At 42.9% G+C, this 25,108-nt stretch overlaps 2 protein-coding genes and 4 non-coding genes across 9 annotated transcripts; 1 reads left to right on the top strand and 5 right to left on the bottom strand.

Moving 5' to 3' along the window:
• Positions 1–977: 977 nt before the first annotated feature.
• On the top strand, positions 978–17,797 carry glt8d1 (glycosyltransferase 8 domain containing 1). Of its 3 annotated transcripts, none has more exons than XM_071335296.1 (10): positions 978–996; positions 3,805–3,851; positions 14,334–14,432; positions 14,618–14,834; positions 14,943–15,060; positions 15,507–15,591; positions 15,686–15,798; positions 15,960–16,126; positions 16,264–16,376; positions 16,810–17,797. In XM_071335296.1, exons 2-10 carry the CDS (start codon positions 3,836–3,838, stop codon positions 16,986–16,988), a joined length of 1,107 nt encoding a protein of 368 aa, XP_071191397.1. In that variant the 5' UTR covers positions 978–996; positions 3,805–3,835; the 3' UTR covers positions 16,989–17,797. The 3 variants fall into 3 exon arrangements, with proteins under 3 accessions (XP_071191397.1, XP_071191396.1, XP_071191395.1); XM_071335295.1 differs by lacking the exon at positions 978–996 and adding an exon at positions 3,523–3,612; XM_071335294.1 differs by lacking the exon at positions 978–996 and adding an exon at positions 3,541–3,623.
• A 63-nt stretch (positions 17,798–17,860) lies between these two features.
• Positions 17,861–24,495, bottom strand: gnl3 (G protein nucleolar 3). 2 transcript variants are annotated; one of them, XM_071335289.1, is made up of 16 exons: positions 24,237–24,495; positions 23,098–23,228; positions 22,830–22,888; positions 22,350–22,490; positions 22,107–22,223; positions 21,934–22,026; positions 21,630–21,765; positions 21,420–21,523; positions 21,080–21,230; positions 20,598–20,685; positions 20,140–20,317; positions 19,673–19,815; positions 19,327–19,463; positions 19,092–19,234; positions 18,776–18,851; positions 17,861–18,492 (listed from the first exon to the last, which is right to left on the bottom strand). In XM_071335289.1, exons 2-16 carry the CDS (start codon positions 23,108–23,110, stop codon positions 18,389–18,391), a joined length of 1,683 nt encoding a protein of 560 aa, XP_071191390.1. In that variant the 5' UTR covers positions 23,111–23,228; positions 24,237–24,495; the 3' UTR covers positions 17,861–18,388. The 2 variants fall into 2 exon arrangements, with proteins under 2 accessions (XP_071191390.1, XP_071191391.1); XM_071335290.1 differs by lacking the exon at positions 24,237–24,495 and adding an exon at positions 23,861–23,913.
• On the bottom strand, positions 18,632–18,707 carry LOC139536630 (small nucleolar RNA SNORD19). The gene has a single exon (XR_011667355.1). It is a non-coding gene; the product is annotated as a small nucleolar RNA SNORD19 (small nucleolar RNA).
• Positions 19,546–19,620, bottom strand: LOC139536629 (small nucleolar RNA SNORD19). The gene has a single exon (XR_011667354.1). It is a non-coding gene; the product is annotated as a small nucleolar RNA SNORD19 (small nucleolar RNA).
• Positions 20,449–20,524, bottom strand: LOC139536631 (small nucleolar RNA SNORD69). Its single transcript, XR_011667356.1, has one exon. It is a non-coding gene; the product is annotated as a small nucleolar RNA SNORD69 (small nucleolar RNA).
• On the bottom strand, positions 20,907–20,981 carry LOC139536627 (small nucleolar RNA SNORD19). The gene has a single exon (XR_011667353.1). It is a non-coding gene; the product is annotated as a small nucleolar RNA SNORD19 (small nucleolar RNA).
• Positions 24,496–25,108: the final 613 nt, after the last annotated feature.

A 25,108-nucleotide genomic window follows, 5' to 3' on the forward strand; every position in this document is an offset into this window, starting at 1 on the left:
TGAGGAGTGGCTTCCGTCTGGCCACTCTAGCATAAAGGCCTGATTAGTGGAGTGCTGCAGAGATGGTTGTCCTTCTGGAAGGTTCTCCCATCTCTACAGAGGAACTCTGGAGCTGTGTCAGAGTGATCAATGGGTTCTTGGTCACCTCCCTGACAAAGGCACTTCTCCCCCGATTGTTCAGTTTGGCCTGGCGGCCAGCTCTAGGAGGAGTCTTGGTGGTTCCAAACATCTTCCATTTAAGAATGACGGAGGCCACTGTGTTCTTGGGGACCTTCAATGCTGCAGAAATGTTTTGGTACCCTTCCCCAGATCTGTGCCTCGACCCAATCCTGTATCGAAACTCTACGGACAATTCCTTCGGCCTCATGGCTTGTTTTTTCCTCTGACATGCACTGTTAACTGTCAGACCTTATATAGACAGGTGTGTGCCTTTCCAAATCATGTCCAATCAATTGAATTTACCACAGGTGGACTCTCAAGGATGATCAATGGAAACATGATGCACCTGAGCTCAATTTCGAGTCTCATAGCGAAGGGTCTGAATACTTATTTAAATAAGGTATTTCTGTTTACTGTGAGGTAGCAGAGAGAACAGTCTATGACGTGTGTTTGGAGTCTTTGACCATTTTTCGGGACTTCCTCTGACACCGCTTGAATGGCAGGGAGCTCGGCCCCAGTGATATACTGGGCCGTAGGCACCAATTTGTAAGTCGCTCTGGATAAGAGCGTCTGCTAAATGACTTAAATGTAAATGTAATGTAAATGTAGGCACTAACCTCTGAAGCACCTTGCGGTCGAATGTAAAGCAGGTGCCATACCAAGCAGTGATGCAGCCAGTCAAGAGGCTCTCAATGTCAAAACCTGTCGACATTTGTTTTTTAAGGTCTGTGGGCCCATGCCAAATCTTTTCAGCATCCTGAAGGGGATGAGGCGTGGTCATGCCCTCTTCACGGCGAGTGTTGGTGTGTGTGGACCATGATAGTATCAGGAATCAAGGTAAGACCCAGATGCAGACACGTCGAATTTACAATTATTTAATATTCCAACAAGGGCAGGCAATAGACAGGTCAAGGCAAGCAGGGGTCAGTAAACCAGAGGTGGGGCAATGGTACCGGACGGCAGGCAGGCTCAGGGTCAGGTTAAGCAGAGGTCAACAATCCAGAGATGGGGCAAAGGTACAGGATAGCAGTCAGGGTCAGGGGCAGGCAGAGTGGTCAGGGTCAAAACCAGGACGGCGAGAAAAAGAGAGACTGGGAAAAGCAGGAGCTGAGAACAAAAACGCTGGTTGACTTGACAAACAAGACTAGCTGGCAACGGACAAACAGAGAACACAGGTATAAATACACAGGGGATAATGGGGATGATGGATGACACCTGGGTTTGGGGTGGAGGCAATCACGAGAACAGGTGAAACAGATCAGGGTGTGACAGATAGATCCTTAGGGATTTGGACACTGAGGATCTTGAAGCTCTCGACTCGCTTCACTACAGCCCTGTCGATGTGAATTGAGGTGTGCTCGGCCCTTTGTTGATTGTAGTCCGCGATCAGCTCCTTGTCTTGCTGACATTGAGGGAGAGGTTGTTGTCCTTCCACCATACTGTTTAGTCAACAGACTTAATGATGGTGTTGGAGTCGTCCGTGGCCAAGCTGTCATGGGTGAACAGGGAGTACAGGAGAGGACTAATCACACACCCCTGAGGCAGCCCATGTTGAGGGTCAGCGTGGTGGATTGGGTCAGCGTGGTGGATACAGACTGGGTCAGGGAGAGGTTGAAAATGTCAGTGAAGACACTTGGCAGCTGGTCAGCGCATGCTCCGAGTACGCGTTCTGGTAAACCATCTGGCCCTGTGGCCTTGTGAATTTTAACCTGTTTAAAAGTCTTACTCACATCGGCTACGGACAGCATGATCACACAGTCAACCGGAACAGCTGGTGCTCTCATGCATTGTTCAGTATTGCTTGCCTCGAAGTGAGCACTGAAGGCATTTAGCTCGTCTGGTAGGCTCCTGTCAGTGTGCAGCTGGTGACTGGGTTTCGCTTTGTAATCTGTGATAGTTTTCAAGTCCTGCCACATCCGACGAGCGTCAGTCAGCATCCGGATTAGAGCCAGCATCCGGATTAGTGTCCCGCTCCTTAAAAGCGGCAGCTCTAGCCTTTAGCTCAATCCGGATGTTGCCTCTAATCCATGGCTTCTGGTTGGGATATGTACGGTCACTGTGGGGACAACATCGTTGATGCACTTATTAATGAAGCCGGTGACTGATGTGGTAAACTCCTCAATTCCATCGGATGAATCCCAGAACATATTCCAGTCTGTGCTAGCAAAACAGTCCTGTAGCTTCGCAACTGCTTCATCGGACCACTTCCTTATTGAGCGAGTCACTGCTACTACAGTACTTCCTTTTGAGTTTTTACTTGTAAGCAGGAATCAGGATAGAGTTATGGTCAGATTTGCCAAATGGAGGGTGAGGGAGAGCTTTTTATGCATTCCTGTGTGTGGAGTAAAGGTGATTTAGAGTTTTGTCTCCTTGTTGCACATGTGACATGCTGGTAGAAATGAATTAAAACGATTTCTGTTTCCCTGCATTAGATAAGAAAAAATAAGAAACCTGCACACTACTCTTGCTAGTATCACTGCTCTTTATTAAGCTTGACGTATCGGCCTCAAGGCTTTCATCAGAGCTTTTGTCAGTTATTTTTTAAATGAGCACCCACATCCGTTCAATGCATCGCATTAAAATCACCGGCCACTAGGAGCATTTTCTTATTTGCTTATGGCTCTTAACAGCTTGTTGAGTGTGGGCTTAGTGCCAGCAATGGTTTGTCGTGGTAAATAGACACGAAAAATATATTAAACTCTAAAGAGGTATTCTAACTCAAGCGAGCAGAACGTGTGGATTTTAAAAAATCGGTTCAAAGACATACATCTGGTTTATTAGAAGCAATTATTGGTACCATGATTGTAAAAAAAAAAAAAAAAGAAGATCGATATTTGTCCATTCACTATAACCGGGGATCCTCTTTTCTGCGAACAATGCCTGTAGTACCCTGCAGTAATGCGGTTGCCTTTAATGAGGGGGCATTCGTTCTCCCCTAATTGAAGCGCGATGCTTTGAAAGCTTCACACTGTGCTTCTCGTCCGTTTATCAAGCAATCCCACTTCATATACGACATACAAATATCTAAATACTGATCAAATTCAACGTTAAACTGATGTTGTGACAGTGAACTCCTTTGGAATGTATCATCATTCTACGTTAGACTTCGCGATTTAAATACAGGCAAATACGTAGGCAACTATCTTTACCGGCCATTCAAGGGAACGGGGTTTTCCACTAGATAGCACAGCTACAAAGTCAAAGTTGCCTTTAAAAATTCATTAAACTAAAATTAGGTTTTTGGTCTTAATTTTTGGTTAGGGTTAGGCATAAGGTTAGCAGTGTGGTTAAGGTTTGGGTTAGGTTTAAAATATTTTAAGAAGAGAAATTGTAGAAATGGGCGGGGTTTATGACTTTGTGGCTGTATTAACTAGTGACAACCAGTAACGGGCGACAGACTTGTTGATGTTGAGTTGGCACTTTGGCTTTTGATGTGATTGTTTTTTCATGTCTGTGAGTAGGAGGCATGTGTTTATATATTATTTTAAAACGAATTTGACTTATTCATAGCGGATCCATCCCACTTGTGCATGTGCTTATTTGTGAGACGGTGGTCAATTCTCCGTTATAAATCAAAGTACTTCGTTTTCTGTATGGATCATTATTACATATTCTGCTTCATTACTTCGTTTACTTTCTGTGCAGGCTAACAAGGAGAGCAGCAGATGACGACGCGATGTCATTACGGAGAGGTCAGTGTTGTTACATTACATACATTTGCAACAATGTGGGGTAACTAGCCCCCCTCCCACACACACACAATAAAAAATTCCATTTACTGAAGAAGAAAAAAAGCCATGTTTGGTCAAATCTGGTGTGTTTATGATGGTCATGCTTAGGCAAACAAACTATGAAGGGAAATAAGTGGCTACAGTTTACACTATTTTAGTTATTTAATTAAATGTCACTTTTAGAAAAGGAAGTTTTTCCCAAGTAAATAAATCAAATATTGAAACAAAATGGCATTGCACATCTCACTATTAATATCCTCACAGTAACTAGGTTTCCTTCCAATTGGTGACAAATTTTCATGTGAATATTCAAAACTCCACATAAAGAGAATATGTAAATTTTCCCACCATGGTGTTTCCACCGAACTGACTTGTTGCAGATAAAATCAGTGTGGGATGACGCAGTGCACATGTATTTTTTTCGCTTACGTTTTCATATACCGAGGGCCTCTCGAGTGGCACAGCAATTTAAGGCAGTGCTAGCTGTGTTACTACAGATCCTGGTTTGATACCGGGCTGTGTCGCAGCTGGCCGCGACTGGGGGACCTGTGAGGAGACGCACAATTGGCCCAGCGTCTTCCGGGTTAGGGGAGGGTTTGGCCGGCAGGGATGTCCTTGTCCCATCGTGCTCTAGCGACTCTTGTGTTGCGGGCCGAGCGCATGCACGCTGACATGGTCGCCAGGTGTATGGTGTTTCCTCCGACACATTGGTGTGGCTGGCTTCCGGGTTAAGTGTGCATTGTGTCAAGAAGCAGTGCGGCTTAGCAGGTTTTTTTTCGGGGGACTCACAGCTCTGGACTTCCGCCTCTCCCGAGTCCGTAAGGGAGTTGCAGCGATGATACAAGACTGTAACTACCAATTGGATATGGCAAAATTGTGGAGAAAAAGGGGAGTAAAAAATATATATATATATATATACTTGTCACAAACCGTTGCATTAAATAGTAATTGTGCCTACTTTGGTCTTGGTACATGCGCTCTAGCCAACAGCTCTCAGATACAGTGCAGGTATGCGACCTGCAAGATAAAGCAAAGCAGTTCGACACATACAACAACACAGAGTTACACATGGAGTAAAACAAACATACAGTCAATAATACAGTAGAAAAATAAGTCCATATACAATGTGAGCAAATGAGGTGAGTTAATAGAGGTAAAGGCAAAAAAAGGCAATGGTGGCGAAGTAATTACAATATGGCAATTGAACACTGGAATGGTAGATGTGCAGAAGATGAATGTGCAAGTAGAGATACGGTGGTGCAAAGGAGCTATATAAATAAATACAGTATGGGGATGAGGTAGTTGGATGGGCTATTTACAGATGGGCTATGTGCAGTGATCTGTGAGCTGCTCTGACAGCTGGTGCTTAAAGCTAGTGAGGGAGATATGAGTCTCCAGCTTCAGTGATTTTTGCAGTTTGTTCCAGTCATTGGCAGCAGAGAACTGGAAGGAAATGCAGCCAAAGGAGGAATTGGCTTTGGGGCTGACCAGTGAGATATACAGTGGGGAGAACAAGTATTTGATACACTGCCGATTTTGCAGGTTTTCCTACTTACAAAGCATGTAGAGGTCTGTAATTTTTATCACAGGTACACTTCAACTGTGAGAGACGGAATCTAAAACAAAAATCCAGAAAATCACATTGTATGATTTTTAAGTAATTAATTTGCATTTTATTGCATGACATAAGTATTTGATACATCAGAAAAGCAGAACTTAATATTTGGTACAGAAACCTTTGTTTGCAATTACAGAGGTCATACGTTTCCTGTAGTTCTTGACCAGGTTTGCACACACTGCAGCAGGGATTTTGGCCCACTCCTCCATACAGACCTTCTCCAGATCCTTCAGGTTTCGGGGCTGTCGCTGGGCAATACGGACTTTCAGCTCCCTCCAAAGATTTTCTATTGGGTTCAGGTCTGGAGACTGGCTAGACCACTCCAGGACCTTGAGATGCTTCTTACGGAGCCACTCCTTAGTTGCCCTGGCTGTGTGTTTCGGGTCGTTGTCATGCTGGAAGACCCAGCCACGACCCATCTTCAATGCTCTTACTGAGGGAAGGAGGTTGTTGGCCAAGATCTCGCGATACATGGCCCCATCCATCCTCCCCTCAATACGGTGCAGTCGCCCTGTCCCCTTTGCAGAAAAGCATCCCCAAAGAATGATGTTTCCACCTCCATGCTTCACGGTTGAGATGGTGTTCTTGGGGTTGTACTCATCCTTCTTCTTCCTCCAAACACGGCGAGTGGAGTTTAGACCAAAAAGCTATATTTTTGTCTCATCAGACCACATGACCTTCTCCCATTCCTCCTCTGGATCATCCAGATGGTCATTGGCAAACTTCAGAAGGGCCTGGACATGTGCTGGCTTGAGCAGGGGGACCTTGCGTGCGCTGCAGGATTTTAATCCATGACGGCGTAGTGTGTTACTAATGGTTTTCTTTGAGACTGTGGTCCCAGCTCTCTTCAGGTCATTGACCAGGTCCTGCCGTGTAGTTCTGGGCTGATCCCTCACCTTCCTCATGATCATTGATGCCCCACGAGGTGAGATCTTGCATGGAGCCCCAGACCGAGGGTGATTGACCGTCATCTTGAACTTCTTCCATTTTCTAATAATTGCGCCAACAGTTGTTGCCTTCTCACCAAGCTGCTTGCCTATTGTCCTGTAGTCCATCCTAGCCTTGTGCAGGTCTACAATTTCAGCCCTGATGTCCTTACAGAGCTCTCTGGTCTTGGCCATTGTGGAGAGGTTGGAGTCTGTTTGATTGAGTGTGTGGACAGGTGTCTTTTATACAGGTAACGAGTTCAAACAGGTGCAGTTAATACAGGTAATGAGTGGAGAACAGGAGGGCTTCTTAAATAAAAACTAACAGGTCTGTGAGAGCCGGAATTCTTACTGGTTGGTAGGTGATCAAATACTTATGTCATGCAATAAAATGCAAATTAATTACTTAAAATTCATACAATGTGATTTTCTGGATTTTTGTTTTAGATTCCGTCTCTCACAGTTGAAGTGTACCTATGATAGAAATTACAGACCTCTACATGCTTTGTAAGTAGGAAAACCTGCAATATCGGCAGTGTATCAAATACTTGTTCTCCCCACTGTACCTGCTGGAGGGCGTGCTACGGGTGGGTGCTGCTATGGTGACCAGTGAGCTAAGATAAGGCAGGGCTTTACCTAGCAGAGACTTGTAGATGACCTGAAGCCAGTGGGTTTGGTGACGAGTATGACGCGAGGGCCAGCCAACGAGAGCATACAGGTCGCAGTGGTGGGTAGTATATGGGGCTTTGGTGACAAAACGGATGGCACTGTGATAGACTGCATCCAATTTGTTGAGTAGAGTGTTGGAGGCTATTTTGTAAATGACATCGCCGAAGTCGAGGATCGGTAGGAGGGTCAGTTTTACGAGGTTATGTTTGGCAGCATGAGTGAAGGATGCTTTGTTGCGAAATATGAAGCCAATTCTAGATTTAATTTTGGATTGGAGATGCTTAATGTGAGTCTGGAAGGAGAGATTACAGTCTAACCAGACACCTGGGTATTTGTAGTTGTCCTCATATTCTAAGTCTGAACCGTCCAGAGTAGTGATGCTGGACGGGCGGTCAGGTGCATGCAGTGATCGGTTGACTAGAGCATGCATTTAGTTTTACTGGCATTTAAGAGCAGTTGGAGGCCACGGAAGGAGAGTTGTATGGCATTGAAGCTCGTCTGGAAGTTAGTTAACACAGTGTCCAAAGAAGGGCCAGAAGTATACAGAATGGTGTAGTCTGCGTAGAGGTGGATCAGAGAATCACAGGGCAGCAAGAGCGACATCATTGATGTATTGAGAAGAGAGTCGGCCCGAGAATTGAACCCTGTGGCACCCCCGCAGAGGTCCGGACAACAGGCCCTCCGATTTGACACACGGAACTCTATCAGAGAAGTAGTTGGTGAACTAGGCGAGGCAGTCATTTGAGAAACCAAGGCCGTTGAGTCTGCCAATAAGAATGTGGTGATTGACAGAGTCGAAAGCCTTGGCCAGGTTAATGAATACGGCTGCACAGTAATGTCTCTTATCAATGGCGGTTATGATATCGTTTAGGACCTTGAGCGTGGCTGAGGTGCACCCATGACCAGCTCTGAAACCAAATTGCATAGCGGAGAATGTACGGTGGGATTCGAAATGGTCGGTGATCTGTTTGTTAACTTGGCTTTCGAATACCTTAGAAAGGCAGGGTAGGATAGATATAGGTCTGTAGCAGTTTGGGTCAAGACTGTCTCCCCATTGGAAGAGGGGGATGACCGCGGCAGCTTCCCAATCTTTGGGGATGTCAGACGATACGAAAGAGGTTGAACAGGCTAGTAATTGGGGTTGCAACAATTTCGTAAGATAATTTTAGAAAGAGAGGGTCCAGATTGTCTAGCCCATCTGATTTGTAGGGGTCCAGATTTTGCATTTCTTTCAGAACATCAGTTATCTGGATTTGGGAGAAGGAGACATGGGGAAGGCTTGGGCGAGTTGCTGTGGGGGGTGCAGTGCTGTTGACCGGGGTAGGGGTAGCCAGGTGGAAAGCATGGCCAGCCGTAGAAAAATGCTTATTGAAATTCTCAATTATAGTGGATTTATCGGTGGTGACAGTGTTTCCTAGCCTCAGTGCAGTGGGCAGCTGGGAGGAGGTGCTCTTATTCTCCATGGACTTTACAGTGTACCAGAACTTTTTTGAGTTTGTGCTACAGGATGCAAATTTCTGCTTGAAAAAGCTAGCCTTAGCTTTCCTAACTGCCTGTATATATTGGTTCCTATCTTCCCTGAAAGTTGCATATCATGGGGGCTATTCGATGCTAATTTAGAACACCACAGGATGTTTTTGTGCTGGTCAAGGGCAGTCAGGTCTGGAGAGAACCAGGGGCTATATCTGTTTCTGGTTCTACATTTTTTTGAATGGGGCATGCTTATTTAAGATGGTGAGGAAGGCACTTTTAAAAAATAACCAGGCATCCTCTACTGACGGGATGAGGTCAATATCCTTCCAATATGATCCAGGTCGATTTGAAAGGCCTGCTCGCTGAAGTGTTTTAGGGAGTGTTTGTGATGAGAGTTGGTCAGACCCATTACAGATGCAGGCAATGAGACAGTGATCACTGAGATCTTGGTTGAAAACAGCAGAGGTGTATTTGGAGGGCAAGTTGGTTAGGATGATATCTATGAGGGTGCCCGTATTTATGAATTTGGGGTTGTACCTGGTGGGTTCATTGATAATTTGTGTGAGATTGAGGGCATCAAGCTTAGATTGTAGGATGGCCGGGGTGTTAAGCATGTCCCAGTTTAGGTCACCTAGCAGCACAAGCTCTGAAGATAGATGGGGGCATTCAATTCACATTTGGTGTCCAGGGCACAGCTGGTGGCAGAGGGTGGTCTATAGCAAGCGGCAACGATGAGACTTGTTTCTGGAAAGGTGGATTTTTAAAAGTAGAAGCTCGAATTGTTTGGGTACAGACCTGGATAGTAAGACAAATCTCTGCAGGCTATCTCTGCAGTAGATTGCAACACCGCCCCCTTTGGCAGTTCTATCTTGTTGGAACATTTTATAGTTAGGGATGGAAATTTCAGAGTTTCTGGTGGCCTTCCTAAGCCAGGATTCAGACACGGCTAGGACATCCGGGTTGGCAGTGTGCTAAAGCAGTGGATAAAACAAACTTAGGGAGGAAGCTTCTAATGTTAACATGCATGAAACCAAGGCTTTTACGGTTACAGAAGTCAACAAATGAGATTACCTGGGGAGTAGCAGTGGAGCTAGGCACTGCAGGGCCTGGATTAACCTCTACATCACCAGAAGAACAGAGGAGGAGTAGGATAAGGGTACGGCTAAAGGCTATCAGAACTGGTCATCTAGTACGTTCGGAACAGAGTAAAAGGAGCAGGTTTCTGGCTGCGATAGAATAGATTCAAGGCATAATGTACAGTCGTGGCCAAAAGCTTTGAGAATGACACAAATATTAATTTTCACAAAGTCTGCTGCCTCAGTTTGTATGATGGCAATTTGCATATACTCCAGAATGTTATGAAGAGTGATCAGATGAATTGCAATTAATTGCAAATGAACTGAATCCCCAAAAAACATTTCCACTGCATTTCAGTCCTGCCACAAAGGGACCAGTGATTCTCTTGTTAACACAGGTGTGCGTGTTGACGAGGACAAGGCTGGAGATCACTCTGTCATGCTGATTTGAGTTTGAATAACAGACTGGAAGCTTCAAAAAGAGGGTGATGCATTGTTCTTCCTCTGTCAACCATGGCTACCTGCAAGGAAACACGTGCCGTCATCATTGCTTTTCACAAAAAGGGCTTCACAGGCAAGGATATTGCTGCCAGTAAGATTGCACCTAAATCAACCATTTATCGGATCATCAAGAACTTCAAGGAGAGCGGTTCAATTGTTGTGAAGAAGGCTTCAGTGCGCCCAAGAAAGTCCAGCAAGCGCCAGGACCGTCTCCTAAAGTTGATTCAGCTGCAGGATCGGGGCACCACCAGTACAGAGCTTGCTCAGGAATGGCAGCAGGCAGGTGTGAGTGCATCTGCACACACAATGAGGTTAAGACTTTTGGAGAATGTTCTGGTGTCAAGAAGGGCAGCAAAGAAGCCACTTCTCTCCAGGAAAAACATCAGGGACAGACTGATATTCTGCAAAAGGTACAGGGATTGGACTGCTGAGGACTGGGGTAAAGTAATTTTCTCTGATGAATCCCCTTTCCGATTGTTTGGGGCATCCGGAAAAAAGCTTGTCTGGAGAAAAGGTGAGCGCTACCATCAGTCCTGTGTCATGCCAACAGTAAAGCATCATGAGACCATACATGTGTGGGGTTGCTTCTCAGCCAAGGGAGTGGGCTCACGCACAATTTTGCCTAAGAACACAGCCATGAATAAAGAATGGTACCAACACATCCTCAGAGAGCAACTTCTCTCAACCATCCAGGAAGAGTTTGGTGACGAACAATGCGTTTTCCAGCATGATGGAGCACCTTGCCATTAGGCAAAAGTGATAACTAAGTGGCTCAGGGAAAAAAACATTGATATTTTGGGTCCATGGCCAGGAAACTCCCCAGACCTTAATCCCATTGAGAACTTGTTGTCAATCCCCAAGAGGCGGGTGGACAAACCAAAAACCCACATTCTGACAAACTCCAAGTATTGATTATGCAAGAATGGGCTGCCATCAGTCAGGATGTGGCCCAGAAGTTAATTGACAGCATGCGAGGGCGGATTGCAGAGGTCTTGAAAAAGGGGCAACACTGCAAATATCGAATTTTTGCTTCAACTTCACGTAATTGTGAATAAAAGCCTTTAACACTTATGAAACGCATGTAATTATACTTCAGTATTCCATAGTAACATCTGACAAAAATATCTAAAGACACTGAAGCAGCAAACTTTGTGGAAAATAATATTTGTGTCATTCTCAAAACTTTTGGCCACGACTGTACAGACAGGTATGGTAGGATGTGAGTACAGTGGAGGTAAACCTAGGGATTGAATAATAATGAGAGAGATATTGTCTCTAGAGACGTTTAAACCGCATATGTGGGAGGTGGAACTAAATGGTAGGTTAAGGCATGTTGAGCAGGGCTAGAGGCTCTACAGTGAAATAAGACAATCACTAACCAGGACAGTAATGGAGAAGACATATTGATATTAGGGAGAGGCATGTGTAGCCAAGTGATCATAGGGGTCCAGTGAGTGGTTGGGCTGGCTGGAGACACGGCGACTCACACAGCTAGCAGGCTGGGTCTAGCAGATGGGCCTTAGAGGGACGTCGCGATGGAGGAAAGTCTCTTTTAGCCTCCACGTCCGGTGACGTCGATAGACCAGTCGTGATGGATTAGTAGGGTTCTGAGTAGCAGAGGGGTCCAAGTCCAATTGGGAAAATAGGTATAGTGGCCCAAGAAATTGGCCGATGGATCTATTCAGCTAACAGTCCAATATGCTCTAGACAGCTAGCAGATGGCATTCAGGGGACGTCGCGACGGAGGGGCCTGTTGGGAAAAAAACCTCGGGCAGATTACGTCGGTAGTCCAGTTGTGATGGATAAGCATGGCTTCGTTGAGTAAAAGGGGCCCAGGCCAATTGGTAAAATAGGTATAGTGGCCCGAGAAATTGGCCAATGGGCCTGTTGGCTAACAGCTCGATATGCTCTAGACAGCTAGCAAGCTAGCATTCAGGGGACGTCGCGACGTAGGGGCCAGTTGAGAACCCCCTCGAGCAGATTGTCGGTTGTCTAGTCGTGAAGAATCGGCAGGGTTCCGTGCCCCGTACCGGCAGAAGAAGGGGTCCGGGTATTGTAGCCCAGGAGTGGCTGATGGGCCTCTTCAGCTAGCCGGGATATGGGCCTAGCATTGGCTAGCTCCAGGCTAATTGGTGCTTGCTTCGGGACAGACATTAGCCAGGAGTCACTCGGATTGCAGCTAGCTAGCTGCGATGATCCAGGTGAAAAGATTCAGAGCTTGCGGTAGGAATCCGGGGATATGGAAAGAAAATAGGTCCGGTATGAATCGCGTTGTACAAACTGGCGAGAGCTTTCCGAGCTAAAGGTTAGCTGATGACCGCTAGCAGTGGTTAGCTGGCTAGTAGCTAGTGAGCTGGCTAGCTTCTGTTGGGGGATTCCGGTTCCGAGGTAAATAAAAATACTTTAGAAAAAACAGATCCACACCACATTGGGTGAGGCGGGTTGCAGGAGAGTATTTTGAAGTTGAGGATTAGAAAAATATACAAAAGATATGCGAAGAAAAATATATAAAATGATATATACATGGGACACGACAAGACGAAGGACAAAGACGTCTGACTGCTACGCTATCTTGGATTCAAGATAATCATGTCACCCAGTGGTGTAAAAATACTTTAAAGTACTACTTAATGAGTTGTTTTGGGGTTATCTGTACTTTACTATTTATATTTTTGTCAACTTTTACTTTTACTTCACTACATTCCTAAAGAAAATAATTTACTTTTTTACTCCATACTTTTTCCCTGACACCCAAAGGTGCTCGTTATATTTTGAAAGGAAAATTATCCAATTCACTCACTTATCAAGAGAACACCTCTTGTCATCCCTACTGTCTCTGATCTGGCGGACTCACTAAACACAATTGCTTCGTTTGTCAATTTTGTCCGAATTTTTATTTTTTTTACCTTTATTTAACTAGGCAAGTCAGTTAAGAAATAATCTTATTTACAATGACAGCCTACCAGGGAACAGTGGGTTAACTGCCTTGTTCAGTGGCAGAACAAATAATTTTTACCTTGTCCGCTCGGGGATTCGATCCAGCAACCTTTCAGTTACAGGCCCAACGCTCTAACCACTAGCTAGCTACCTGCCGCCCCAAGTCAATAAAAAAGAATAGGAAAATTGTGCCGTCTCTGGTTTGCTTAATATAAGGAATTTGAAATGGTTTATACTTTTACATTTGATACTTAAGTACATTTTACCAATTCCATTTACTTGTGACACTTAAGTATATTTAAAACCAAATACTTTTAGACTTTTACTCAAGTAGTATTTTACTAGTTTACTTTTTTTTTTACTGGGAGTCATTTTCTATTAAGGTATCTTTACTAAATTTGAGTACTTTTTCCCACCAATGATGTCACCAGAATATGACTCAAGATTTATTGAAAAGGAGCATCAAGATCACCGTGCACTTTCACCACCATGTGAAGTTCATCATAATTTATTTCATCTGTAGCCTAATAAACTGCATGGTTTCCCGAGTCAAAGTGGGAGGATTACACACCATGTCATTGCATCACTCCAAGTTTACTTCAATATAATGGTTGTTACAGTATATCATTATTTGCGCATAGTGTTTCCACTGCCATTTCTCGCATAATTAATTTTACAGACACAAAAGGATCCCACTATGTTGAACGAACAAATGATCTGTTGGCATATTTTAAATTGTAAAGAAAATTACTGTTTCCATCACAGCTGTTGTGATTTTTTTTATATGGTATGATTTTACTCTCTTAAAACCTGTGGATAAAAATGTGGTTTGTGAGGACCCTCTTAATTTTCACGCCAAATCATGTCCAAATCATCCTACAGCAGTCAAAGAAAGTGTTGGGATAATTTTTTGTGACAAAGTGGCTTCTGTGAGAATTACATGAGGGGGCGAACAATTCAAGGAGCTTAAAATATATTTTTGTTTTTATTTCTATGGTGCTATAATTAGTGTTCAGTGTTGTCAGGAAAGGGATCCTTGACTGAACTGTAGGGAACACTTTTCTTCAGTAGGATGAGAACATCTAAAGAGTAAGTCCAAAGGCCGGCAGATGGCGATATTGAGTTGTTTCATCTTACTGTCCAAAAGATGAAGATGAAACGACTCAATATCGCCATTTTCTGGCCTTAAGGCTGTCTCTTAAGATGTTCTCATCCTTTCTTCTCCCTGCTCTGTATTTTTCAGTAAATGTGGCCGTCCTTGTGCTGCTGGCTGTAGCATTTCTGATCATCGTGCAACGGAATCTCCTGAATCTCAATGACTTCCTTAGAAGTGAGAATCCAGGTAAATGTTTCCATATCTGGTAGTGGGGGTAATTTTTCAACACTGTTTTCTCAAATAACATAACATTTATGGTGCTGATGGATAATGTGTAGTGTTCTGCATTGTGTGGTTTTTATACCACTGATTGCATTACAGATCACCCTGATCTAAACTGAAGTGAATTGAACTGAATGTTCTTCTTACAGATGCAGTGCCAGGTATGATTCTGCCATTTGAGTCTGAGTTTTCTCCTGAGCTCAGAACAGACCTTGTGAGAACTGGGGAGAAGATCCCAGTGGTCATTACTGCTGCAGAGGAGAGACTGGGAGCTGTGGTGGCTGCCATGAACAGTGTCTACCAGAACAGCAAATCCAACATTGTGTTCAACATTGTGACCATGAATGACACTGTGGATCACCTCAAGTGAGTGATTAACACGTTACCTCTGCCATGCTGTTAATAAAAAGCACAACAGAGACTTGTTTGAGGCTGAATGATGTTAGCGTTTTTAATGCCCATTTCAATCCCCAGGGTGTGGATGACTAAGACCCAGCTTAACAATGTCAAGCACAAGATCATCATATTTGAGCCCCAACTTCTCAATGGGAAGATTACCAAAAATCCTCAGAAGCTTGACTCTGTGAAACCGGTGAGGCAGACCACATGTATTATCAGTGTTATAGATGTTGATATTCATAGATAATACAGTGAGCTCCTAAAGTATTGGGACAGTGACAATTTTGTGTGACAATTTATTTTGGCTCTGTATTCTACCACTTTGAATTTGAAATGATACAATGACTATGAGGTTAAGTGCAGACTGTCATCTTTAATTATGACTATTTTTTACTTTAATTTATTTGGTAAATATTTTCTTAACTCTTTCTTGAACCGTATTGTTGGTTAAGGGCTTGTAAGTAAGCATTTCATGGTATGTGACAAACAGTTTTATTTCAATTTGAGGGTATTTTCATCCATATCGGGAGAACTGTTTATTCTATTCTTATTTACAATAAAAGTTACTCCAAAATGACACAATATACATACTGCTGTTAATATTAATACTACTCGTTTGCTTTATTTGTTTTGTTTTAGTTGACCTTTGCCAGATTTTACATGCCGGTATTCATACCAGATGCAGAAAAGGCCATTTATTTGGATGATGACATCATTGTACAAGGTAGCTCTTAACTGAACATGATAATGTTTGGCACAGTAAGAATATTTCTTAACTGAAAGAGAATAAAGAATGAGAAGTAAACATATGTTTGCAGGGGACATCCAAGAGCTTTTTGACACAAGCCTAAAGTCAGGTCACGCAGCTGCGTTCTCAGACGACTGTGATTCTGCATCCGCAAAGGGCATCGTTCGAGGAGCCGGGAACCAGGTACACAACGCCAGCTGTAGACTAAAAATTACAAATAAATTTAAAAGAGTGATTAAAGCCTTGTATAAAAACTAATGATGTGAAAGCATATTGTTTTGTACTTTGTGTCATATATCAAATATTGGCAATGATTTAATCATCTCAAGTATGTTTTCCTTTAGAACAATTACATTGGCTTCCTGGACTTTAAAAAAGACGCCATCAAGAAGCTGGGCATGAGGGCTAACACGTGTTCCTTTAATCCCGGAGTGATCGTGGCCAACCTGACGGAGTGGAAGCGTCAGAACATCACCAACCAACTGGAACACTGGATGGAGCTCAACGCACAGTAAGTCACCTGGAGGGCCACAGCCAGTGGCAGAATTCCCACAGCCCTCCAGAGATGAAAAAAACCTCCCACAGATTGTAGACTATTGTAAAGTACTCAGTTTGAGTTTATTTGCTTTTATTTTATTCCATTGTCAGAGAGGACCTCTACAGTAAGACCCTGGCAGAGAGTATCACCACACCTCCCCTGCTCATTGTCTTCTACAAACACCACTCCAGCATCGACCCCATGTGGCACGTCAGACACCTAGGTAAGAACTGTTACTATGGTCTGTCGAGAAATGTGTATTTGATTAGATAGCCTTCATATCAGATTTCATATAATGTAGTGAGTTTCCCCACTGAGCCAACAGCTGTTTTCCCACCAATGTTTTTGCACTTGCAGTGGAGAGAGCACACGTGCGGGGGTAAGGGAAGTTAAGCTCGCTGAGGAGGAACTGTTCACGGGGGGGGGGGTGCTTTGCTGTCTGTCTCCATGTTTCCCTAACAATGAGCTGCAGACAGCCCTGGCACACTTAGTGATGTTGTATAATAAAGTACAAACAAAGGTTATTGTTACAGTATCATCATTGCCCTTTCTGACTGGCAGCCTAATTTATTGGCTTGTACAGTTTATAGTCCTATAAACTAGCGAGCTATTGGCCTTTGTTTGCATAGAAACACTCAGTATTGCTCTATTTTCAGGGGCCACTGGTGCTGGAAACCGCTATTCTCCCCAGTTTGTGAAAGCTGCCAAACTCCTCCATTGGAACGGACATTACAAACCATGGTCCAGGACCTCTTCATTCACCGAAGTCTGGGACAAGTGGTATATTCAGGACCCCATGCGTAAATTCCATCCAGTTCGGAAACATGCAGACTAAAGCAGGGATGTGACCAGACGACAGCTAGTCTGCCTCTACCTGTCTGTCCTCCGAGTGACTTCTCAGGAACCCTAACGTGATGCAAGCCCATTCCAGTGAAATGTCTGTTTACCATGCAGTGGTGTTATAGATCTCAGGCAGAGACAGGGACATGTTCCATATAGAAATGTGTCATACGATACATCTCAATAGTCTAGTAGTGGTCTTGTCTTATTTTTTCACATCAATGCAGATGCACCAATGGTTCTATGCTTAGCTTCATAAGACAAAAATAATCATGTGCCTGTGTTCAGGAACGATCCCTCTAACAATTTGCCAAGATTGCCTCTTTACTTTGATTCATTATTCTGTCGGATCAATGTTTGTTACTGCCGGTTGTCTCGCACTTTAACTCTTTTGTATACCACAACACTAAACTTTACACAAATAGTTATAAACAAGCTTGAAGCCTACTATCCTTTCTCTTGATTGCATTTGACAAAGGATGGTATACACAAACCACTATGGTGTCAAATAGCTTATTTACGTCATTGACACTTATCTAGAGTGCATACATTCTCGTACTGGTTGCCCGTGGGTATCAAACCCACTATGCTCTACCAACGGAGTCACATGGGACCAACTCCTATGGTTTTTATTTTATAGTTCTCAAGCGCTACATGCCTCCTGATAATGTGGTGATTGCTTACAGCTGTTACAAATCAGGGCTTATTTTTCTACTCTGTACAAAGGATTATTCTAGCAGATATAAATATTCAAATTGTGTCATCCTTTTGTAAAAGAAGCTTAATAAAACCAAGTCAACTACCTGGAGTCTTGGTTAAATTATCAACCCCATTAACAGAATTACTGGAATGAAAGCACAACTTGGGGCAAATTATGGATAAATGTATTTGTTTTGAGGCTATATACACAATAATTCACATTGTACAGATCATGGACCTTTAGGCAAAACATTTACCAACTCATTATACAGGTTAGTCAGTTGATTCTAATAACCTGTAACCAGGTGTCATGGAAATGCTACACAGGGACATTAAGTCAATCTTTACGCTTAATAAACAATTAAACTGGAGATGTTCTAACAAACTTGATGCATCATCGTACACGTCTGTCAGGAACTCTCAGGGCAGTCCTGTTAGATCTCATACTGGTTACAGACACGTTGCATAATTCATTGGGTTGGTTCCGGCAACATCCATCTTAACTTAAAGAACATATTCTGGGTGTTTTAGGAGAGGGTCATGTCACCTCCCCCCCATATCTTTACCAGGCAAGAACCAAGGATTATTTAAGCCACTAAAATAGGATTTTCCATCACACAGGTTTACAGAACAGATGGTGCCAGTACGGTTTAGACATGACGAGGAAAAGACTTAACAAACAAAAAGGACAGATGTTCATTTAAAATCTGTGTTGAAGTCATAGGTGTCATCTGTGTGGACTGAGGAGATGTCAATGTTGACTGGGACAGGAACCTGTAACCTCACCGTGGCTTGTTTGTCTGCAAAGGATAAATAATTTCTTAAGTGACATTGACAACACACTTGTTTGGGAATGTAACAGGAATCAAGCTTTGCCCTGAAATACAAAAAAATGTATCATCTAATTTCATAATAGATTCCAGACAAGGTACTCTGTCTGGCTCAGCAGTGGATCAGAGTTGGATTGGAAGTCTTCACTTGAAATTCAGACTTGCGTTATTGTCCTCATTTCCACACAGACTGACTCTACATTAACTAGGCATGTAACAGGAATGAAGCTGGTTTTCTTTTATATTGATTTACTTGTGACTGGTGTCTTTATTTGTGGTTCATCTGTTTCCGCAGTCACTTCCTCAGACATCTCTTTAACCCCACCAGCCTGAAATTAAGAGGAAGATATTGCAGTAGTAACTCAGCGTTTGCCCTGAAAAGACATTTGGTTTAGGTGTTTACCAAAAAATGCATTTGATTATTGACTGCAGGGGATCAGAGTTGGATTAGAAGTCTTCACTTTAAAATCAGACTTGCGTCTTTGTCCTCATTTCCATGATAGCACAGACTGACCCTACTTTTATCTGATTCATCAGGTTAGAAACATAAGCTAAAAATGTTCAGCTACCTCTTGGTTTTCACAGCTACCCTCCATATCTTCCTCAGTGGGCTCTGGAGCAGGTTTGTCCTCAACAACGTCACTCAGCACTCCGGCGGTGGGGCCTTTAGACAGGAGGACAATGCTGCTGGCCTGGTTTGGGAACTTTACACCTGGGAGGAGAGTGGGTCAGTCATCATCACACAACACACTCATTACTGTAAAATGAAACAATTTAGTATTTTCTCTAATAGAATTAACATACTTCTTAGAGTCTCCTCATTGCCTTTCCGCAACTTGTCCAAGTCCCACCCCTTCTGCATCTCTCTTACAATGTCTTCAGAGAGGTATGGGGGAAGGCTTGGCTTCTCAGGGGATTTGCAGTGGTAACTCAGCTTTGCACTAAAAATATAATTTATTGGTATAATATATATAAAAAATATAAATAAATATCATTCTAGTTTCCAGGCAAGGTACTGTCTGGCTCAGCAGTGGGATCAGAGTTGGATTAGAAGTCTTCACTTAAATTCAAGAATTGCGTTAATTATCCTCATTTCCCATGCTAGCCTGAATATAAATGGGTAATAAATTGTTACGATGACAACACTTACCCTGTCCAATCATTGAGGAAGGTAGAGGCAGCCAGTTCTGTGTTGGGGACTCCACCCTTCTGCAAAAACCCACGCTTCTTGGCAAAAAAGGATAAAAACTCCAGGGAGTTTCTAAAGTCTGGAACATTGTACTGAAGCATTACCTGAAAGACAAAGTCCATGATTACCTATCAGTATGCTCAGCAGAGCTAGGGCTTGATCTTAAACTTGGCAGTAAAATGTCCTTACACCAGTTTTATTTAACTAGGCAAGTCCGTTAAGAACAAATTCTTATTTACAATGACGGTCTACCCCAGGCCAAACCCTAACGACGCTGGGCCAATTGTGCACCGCCCTATGGGACTCCCAATCACAGCCGGTTGTGATACAGCCTGGGATCGAACCAGGGTCAGTAGTGACACCTCTAGCACTGAGATGCTGCGCCACTCGGGAGCCCAAGTGAGTAGCAGGGATCTCCCTCGTCTCACCTGTTGCTTGTTGCACTGTTTGAGCAGGGTCCTGACGGCCTCTAGAACAGTCTCCTGCTTATCCTCCACCTGGAGACTCCTCAGCGCCATGGCAGCTTTTGGGTTAGACTGGGCTGCCAATATCCCTGGGCTGTCAATCATTTTGACATTCTTAGATATGTGGACGTCTTGGAAGCACCTGCAAGGGTCAGACATCAGGTGTGTTAGGTGGGAAGCTTCAAATGACAGTCATGCTTTGAGCAAATTCAGGAAAAGAGACATAGCCAAATGTTTGACTGTTTTGCCCTAAGTGGCAAGACCCAGATGAAGTGTATGAAGCTCAGTGTTGGATTGAATATAGACTCCACGGTTTTGTCAGATCTTCAACTTCATCACGCTTCATACAATTCCTCACCATCTGCGAATAAAACAGACCCCATCACTATCATGAATTATTAAAATGGTTCAGCTTCACTCACTTGGTGATCCCTCTCTGAACTCCTGCATTACAGGCCCTCATCCCCTTCAGGCTGTTGATCAGACTGCTCTTCCCCACATTTGGGAACCCTGAGGGAACAGAGGAGGGCATCAGAGGTGGAAGTCATAGACAACGGGTATTTATACTGTGCAGGATAAACCCTTAAAGATTAATCATATTGTCAAGGGGTCCTGATATAGCAGATATAACGTGCTAATTTGTGCATGCAGTCATGATATAATTGATCAAATAAACTGAAAGAACACAAATAAGAGATCAGACATAGGGTACCCAACAGGGCACTGTGATTGCTATGTATGAGATCAGAGTTGGATTATTAGTCTTCACAGACATCAGTAGTTCACATAAATCCTCATCATTTCTCATCCACAACCCTTTAATAACACCACTTGAGAGCCATACTAATCAAGGGAAAATATGCTGTTCATGTTTGAGTAATGGTTAGGGGAGTAATTTACTTACCAACTAAGCCCACTTTTAGTGAGCCTTCTCTCCCTGTTGCATTTGCATAGTCCCCCAGGAGCTGGAGAAGACTGCTGCTGCCATAACAGGCCACTCCTTTTGTCTGGTCTACTACTCCGTTAAGAGTTGCAAACCTGGCCTTCTTCTCTTGCTGTTTAAAAACAAACAAAAAATAAACATGTAAATGCATTAATTATCAATATTCTAATAGTCTACACAGTAATGACCCATATTCTACATTCTGCGCAGGTGACTGAAGCTGGTCATCAATATGGACCCCCCCCCCCAAGTAGTCAGTGAAATTAATCGCATTAAAATATTTGGTACTGCATTTACATACCACTGTTTTGTCCTGTAGTTGTGTGGATGCCTTGAACGCCACAGCAGGGAACTCAAGCTGAAGACACTGTAGCCACTTCTCCACATTATCTTTAGGGACAAGATCTGAAGGATGGAAAATGTAATTTACGGTATTAAAGTTTAACTACTTTTTGAAGTTAAACTTAAAATATAATTGACATGAAAGAATGTTATCCCATAAGGTTATTACCTATTTTGTTCAACAGGAATAGTAGCTTCTTGTTTCCTTCCCCCTTCAGCACAGCTTCCTCTAGCTGTGGGCATCTGCAGCCAAGGGGATCTCTTGCATCTAGGATTTCAACTATGATGTCAGAGGCATCGATCACCTGGAGTAAATATGAGAGTAGCCTAATGAATATTGATTCATTGGGACACTCAGGTAGGACATGTTTTCATGATAGCTTCTGTCTTGCAGAGCAACTCAGCCAGACATGGGCTATCCTTTCCTTAACTAGGACTTAATGCCAACAGACATGTGGATGTAATAATCTCACCTTGTTTAATTCTGAACAAAGGTGCTTCTTCGAATTCCTTGGGTCACTTTGCTTCACCATCTGTTTCACAAGGTCCTCCTGTGACGGTAACTCCTGTGGAGTTAAAAAGTGGAGTTAAAAATAGTGTCAAGCTACACGGAGGGCATGATCTTTGACGCACCCATTTTCTTTACCTTTCTAGCTTTCTTTGCTTTAGGGTCTGCATCCCTGCCGGCAGCGTTTTCCTTCTTCCTCTTCTGGGCCCGTTCTTGTTGCTTGGCAAGCTTCTTTTTCTCCTTTTCTTCTTCAAGCTGGGTTGGAGAGAAGGTAAAAAAATTTTTTTATCATAGACCTAATCGTTTTGCCCCCTAAAATATGAAAGTGATGAGCCCACACATGTACCTGGATGTTATCCCAAAAACAGTTAATGGCCTCACCTTTGACCTCCTCTGTTCTGCTTCCCTCAGAATATCCTCTTTGAATGGTGCTTTGTTGGGAACTCCAATATCCTTTTTCACTTTTTTGCCAACTCCTTTCTTTTTTGCATCTTTTCTTAGTTTTTTGTTGTGTTCCCGGACCTAAAAACAAAAAAATTAGATTAGAAATCATGGCAAGACAAAATCGCTTTCATACATACATTATATATGCACATCTATCATGCAACAAGATGGCGCCGACAGACATGGCAGCTTTGCCTCTATCTCAATTTACAAGCTTTTGCTACACCCGCAATAACATCTGCTAAATATTTGTATGCGACCAATACAATCTGATTTTGACACTATCTCCAACTGAGTTAACGTTGGCTACCTACCGTTAACAATGTTTTTTTTTTTAACGTTAGCAATGTATGACATCAGCTAGGAGTCGCCTTAAAGAGAGTGGTGACAGTAATGAGTGCAATTCACAATGTTTACCTTTTTCTGTATTTTGTAACGTTTGGAGCAAGACACGCGTTTACTTGCTTTCTTTAACCCTGAAAAACATTAACGAAATTCTAGCCAGGATTGCCTTCCTAACAACCTAATGCTAGCTCGAGAGCTAACGTTATGACTGTATAGCCAGCATTGGCTAACTGGCAATGAAAATGTATTCAACTGAACCACAACAAATACTACATTAATTGTAATTAATACAGAAAAAAACAATGTTCAAGCCAAATATAAAGACTTTAGCTACACTTACCTGGACGCTTCATTGCAGTGCTATAGGTCTGACAATGCGACTACAAAATTCTGCTGCACGTGGAACCAGGAGCTAGCTGTCGGAATCTCGTCAGCAACACCAAAAAAAGTAGTTCCGGGTCACGGCATTTCCTAAATAAAAGTACCCCACGTAATACACTATAGGCATATCAATTACATATTGGCCTATAAACTATTCTAGGTGCCAAAATAAAATTGGGGTTGGTATTATTCACTATCCCACTGGGTACACACTAGTTGAATCAACGTTGTTTCCACGTCCTTTCAATGAAATTACATTGAACCAATGTGAAATAGACATTGAATTGATGTCTGTGCCCAGTGGGTAGGGTCTGTAGAATCTCGATGTATGGTGTTATTTTATGAGGGAATGAGGTCTATATACCCAATATGTCCTATTTATACATTATGTTGATAGTGACAACAAGGTGAAATGAAACAAAAGGGTACAAACAGAGAATGTAAATTAGGCTCAGGTACAAACAGTGTTGCCAACTAATTTTCAGGGTAGATTGCTAGAGGCAGGTGGATTTGTTGCTAAAAGTTGCTAAATTACGTTGTGATGTCATTGCGTGATAACGTAAAACCACGTCATTACGTAGAATACACAATAACGTTACTCAAATTGACTGGCCATGCCTGCAAAAAATATGATTTGACATTTCTGTACATTTTCTGTAAAATTTTGATTAAAACTTGTTAATTGATGTTGTAAGTTCTGTTCAAGATCAAACATTCGTTACCAACTATATTCATTGGGTTTGGCTCGTCGAATCCGTGCTACTGCAGTCAGCCAACAATGATTTGCAATTTGCTGCTGACGTCACTCAATGCACTTTTGCAGCCAGGCACGTGTGTTGTAACTGAGTGTGTGACAGAAAAAAATAGTTTTTGTGTCATTTAGAGGGGAAATGCGTGCATTTTAGCGTTTGAGTCACTTTTCAAAAGTTCCAAATACATTTTTAAAAGCAGCTAAATTTGTTGCTAGGTGCTGTTTGAAAAAAAAGTTGCCAGGGTAGTCTGAAAAGTTGCTAAATCTAGCAACAAAATGTCTAAATTGGCATCATTGGGTACAAAATCTATTGATTGAGGAGAGTTTAACCTTCAATCGAGAGTTACCTTCAGACGAGTCCCGTGACACTTGTTGGGGTTGTAGAGCAAAACGGAGATTATCTCCCATTTCCACAGTGGAAAATCCCAAACGGTACCGACGCTATTAACAGAAGTTGGCACATCAGCGTTATTGACTTCAGACGAGTCCAGTGACACTTGTGGTGGTCGTAGAGCAAATAGACGTTTTTGTGAGAAGACCGATTTCCGGGATGTCTCATGGTGTGACAAACACCGCTGTAGCTCAGCCACCTTCCACCGCAGATGCGGTAGACAACCATAGGTGGAAGCGGTGGATTGAGACGCAGCACATGCAACCTGACATATCTAGTTTAAATTGACGGATTTTTATGGGAATTTTTGTATTATCTTACTTAGATTGACACACCGGTCAATTGACCCACTTTTACATCGGCACATAGAATACTTTTTTCTATATAAGCCAATATGAAATGCCTAGAGTAGAACGTGTTGCTTGGTATTTATATCTCAGTCCTCCATGAAATAACACCATATATAGATTCTGCACACCCTACTGAGTAATCCCAACCCCACTTTTACTTCAGCACCTAGAATAGTTTGTTCTCTATAAACCAGTATGTAATTTATAGGCCTATAGTGTATTGCATTGAATGGAGTGGGTGGAGTAGAAAGTGCTGCGGTGAATTAAGACTAGTGCTAGATCAGTACGGTCTGTAGAATATTATGTTCTTTACGTTCATTTACTTAAGCTTCTCAATGTGCTCCACCTTATAATATTATTGATTTATTTTATTTATTTATTTCACCTTTATTTAACCAGGTAGGCCAGTTGAGAACAAGTTCTCATTTACAACTGTGACCTTGCCAAGCAAGATAAAGCATAGCAGTGCGACAAAAAC

The sequence above is a fragment of the Salvelinus alpinus genome, chromosome 12, assembly GCF_045679555.1.
Source record: "Salvelinus alpinus chromosome 12, SLU_Salpinus.1, whole genome shotgun sequence".
NCBI lineage: Eukaryota > Metazoa > Chordata > Actinopteri > Salmoniformes > Salmonidae > Salvelinus > Salvelinus alpinus.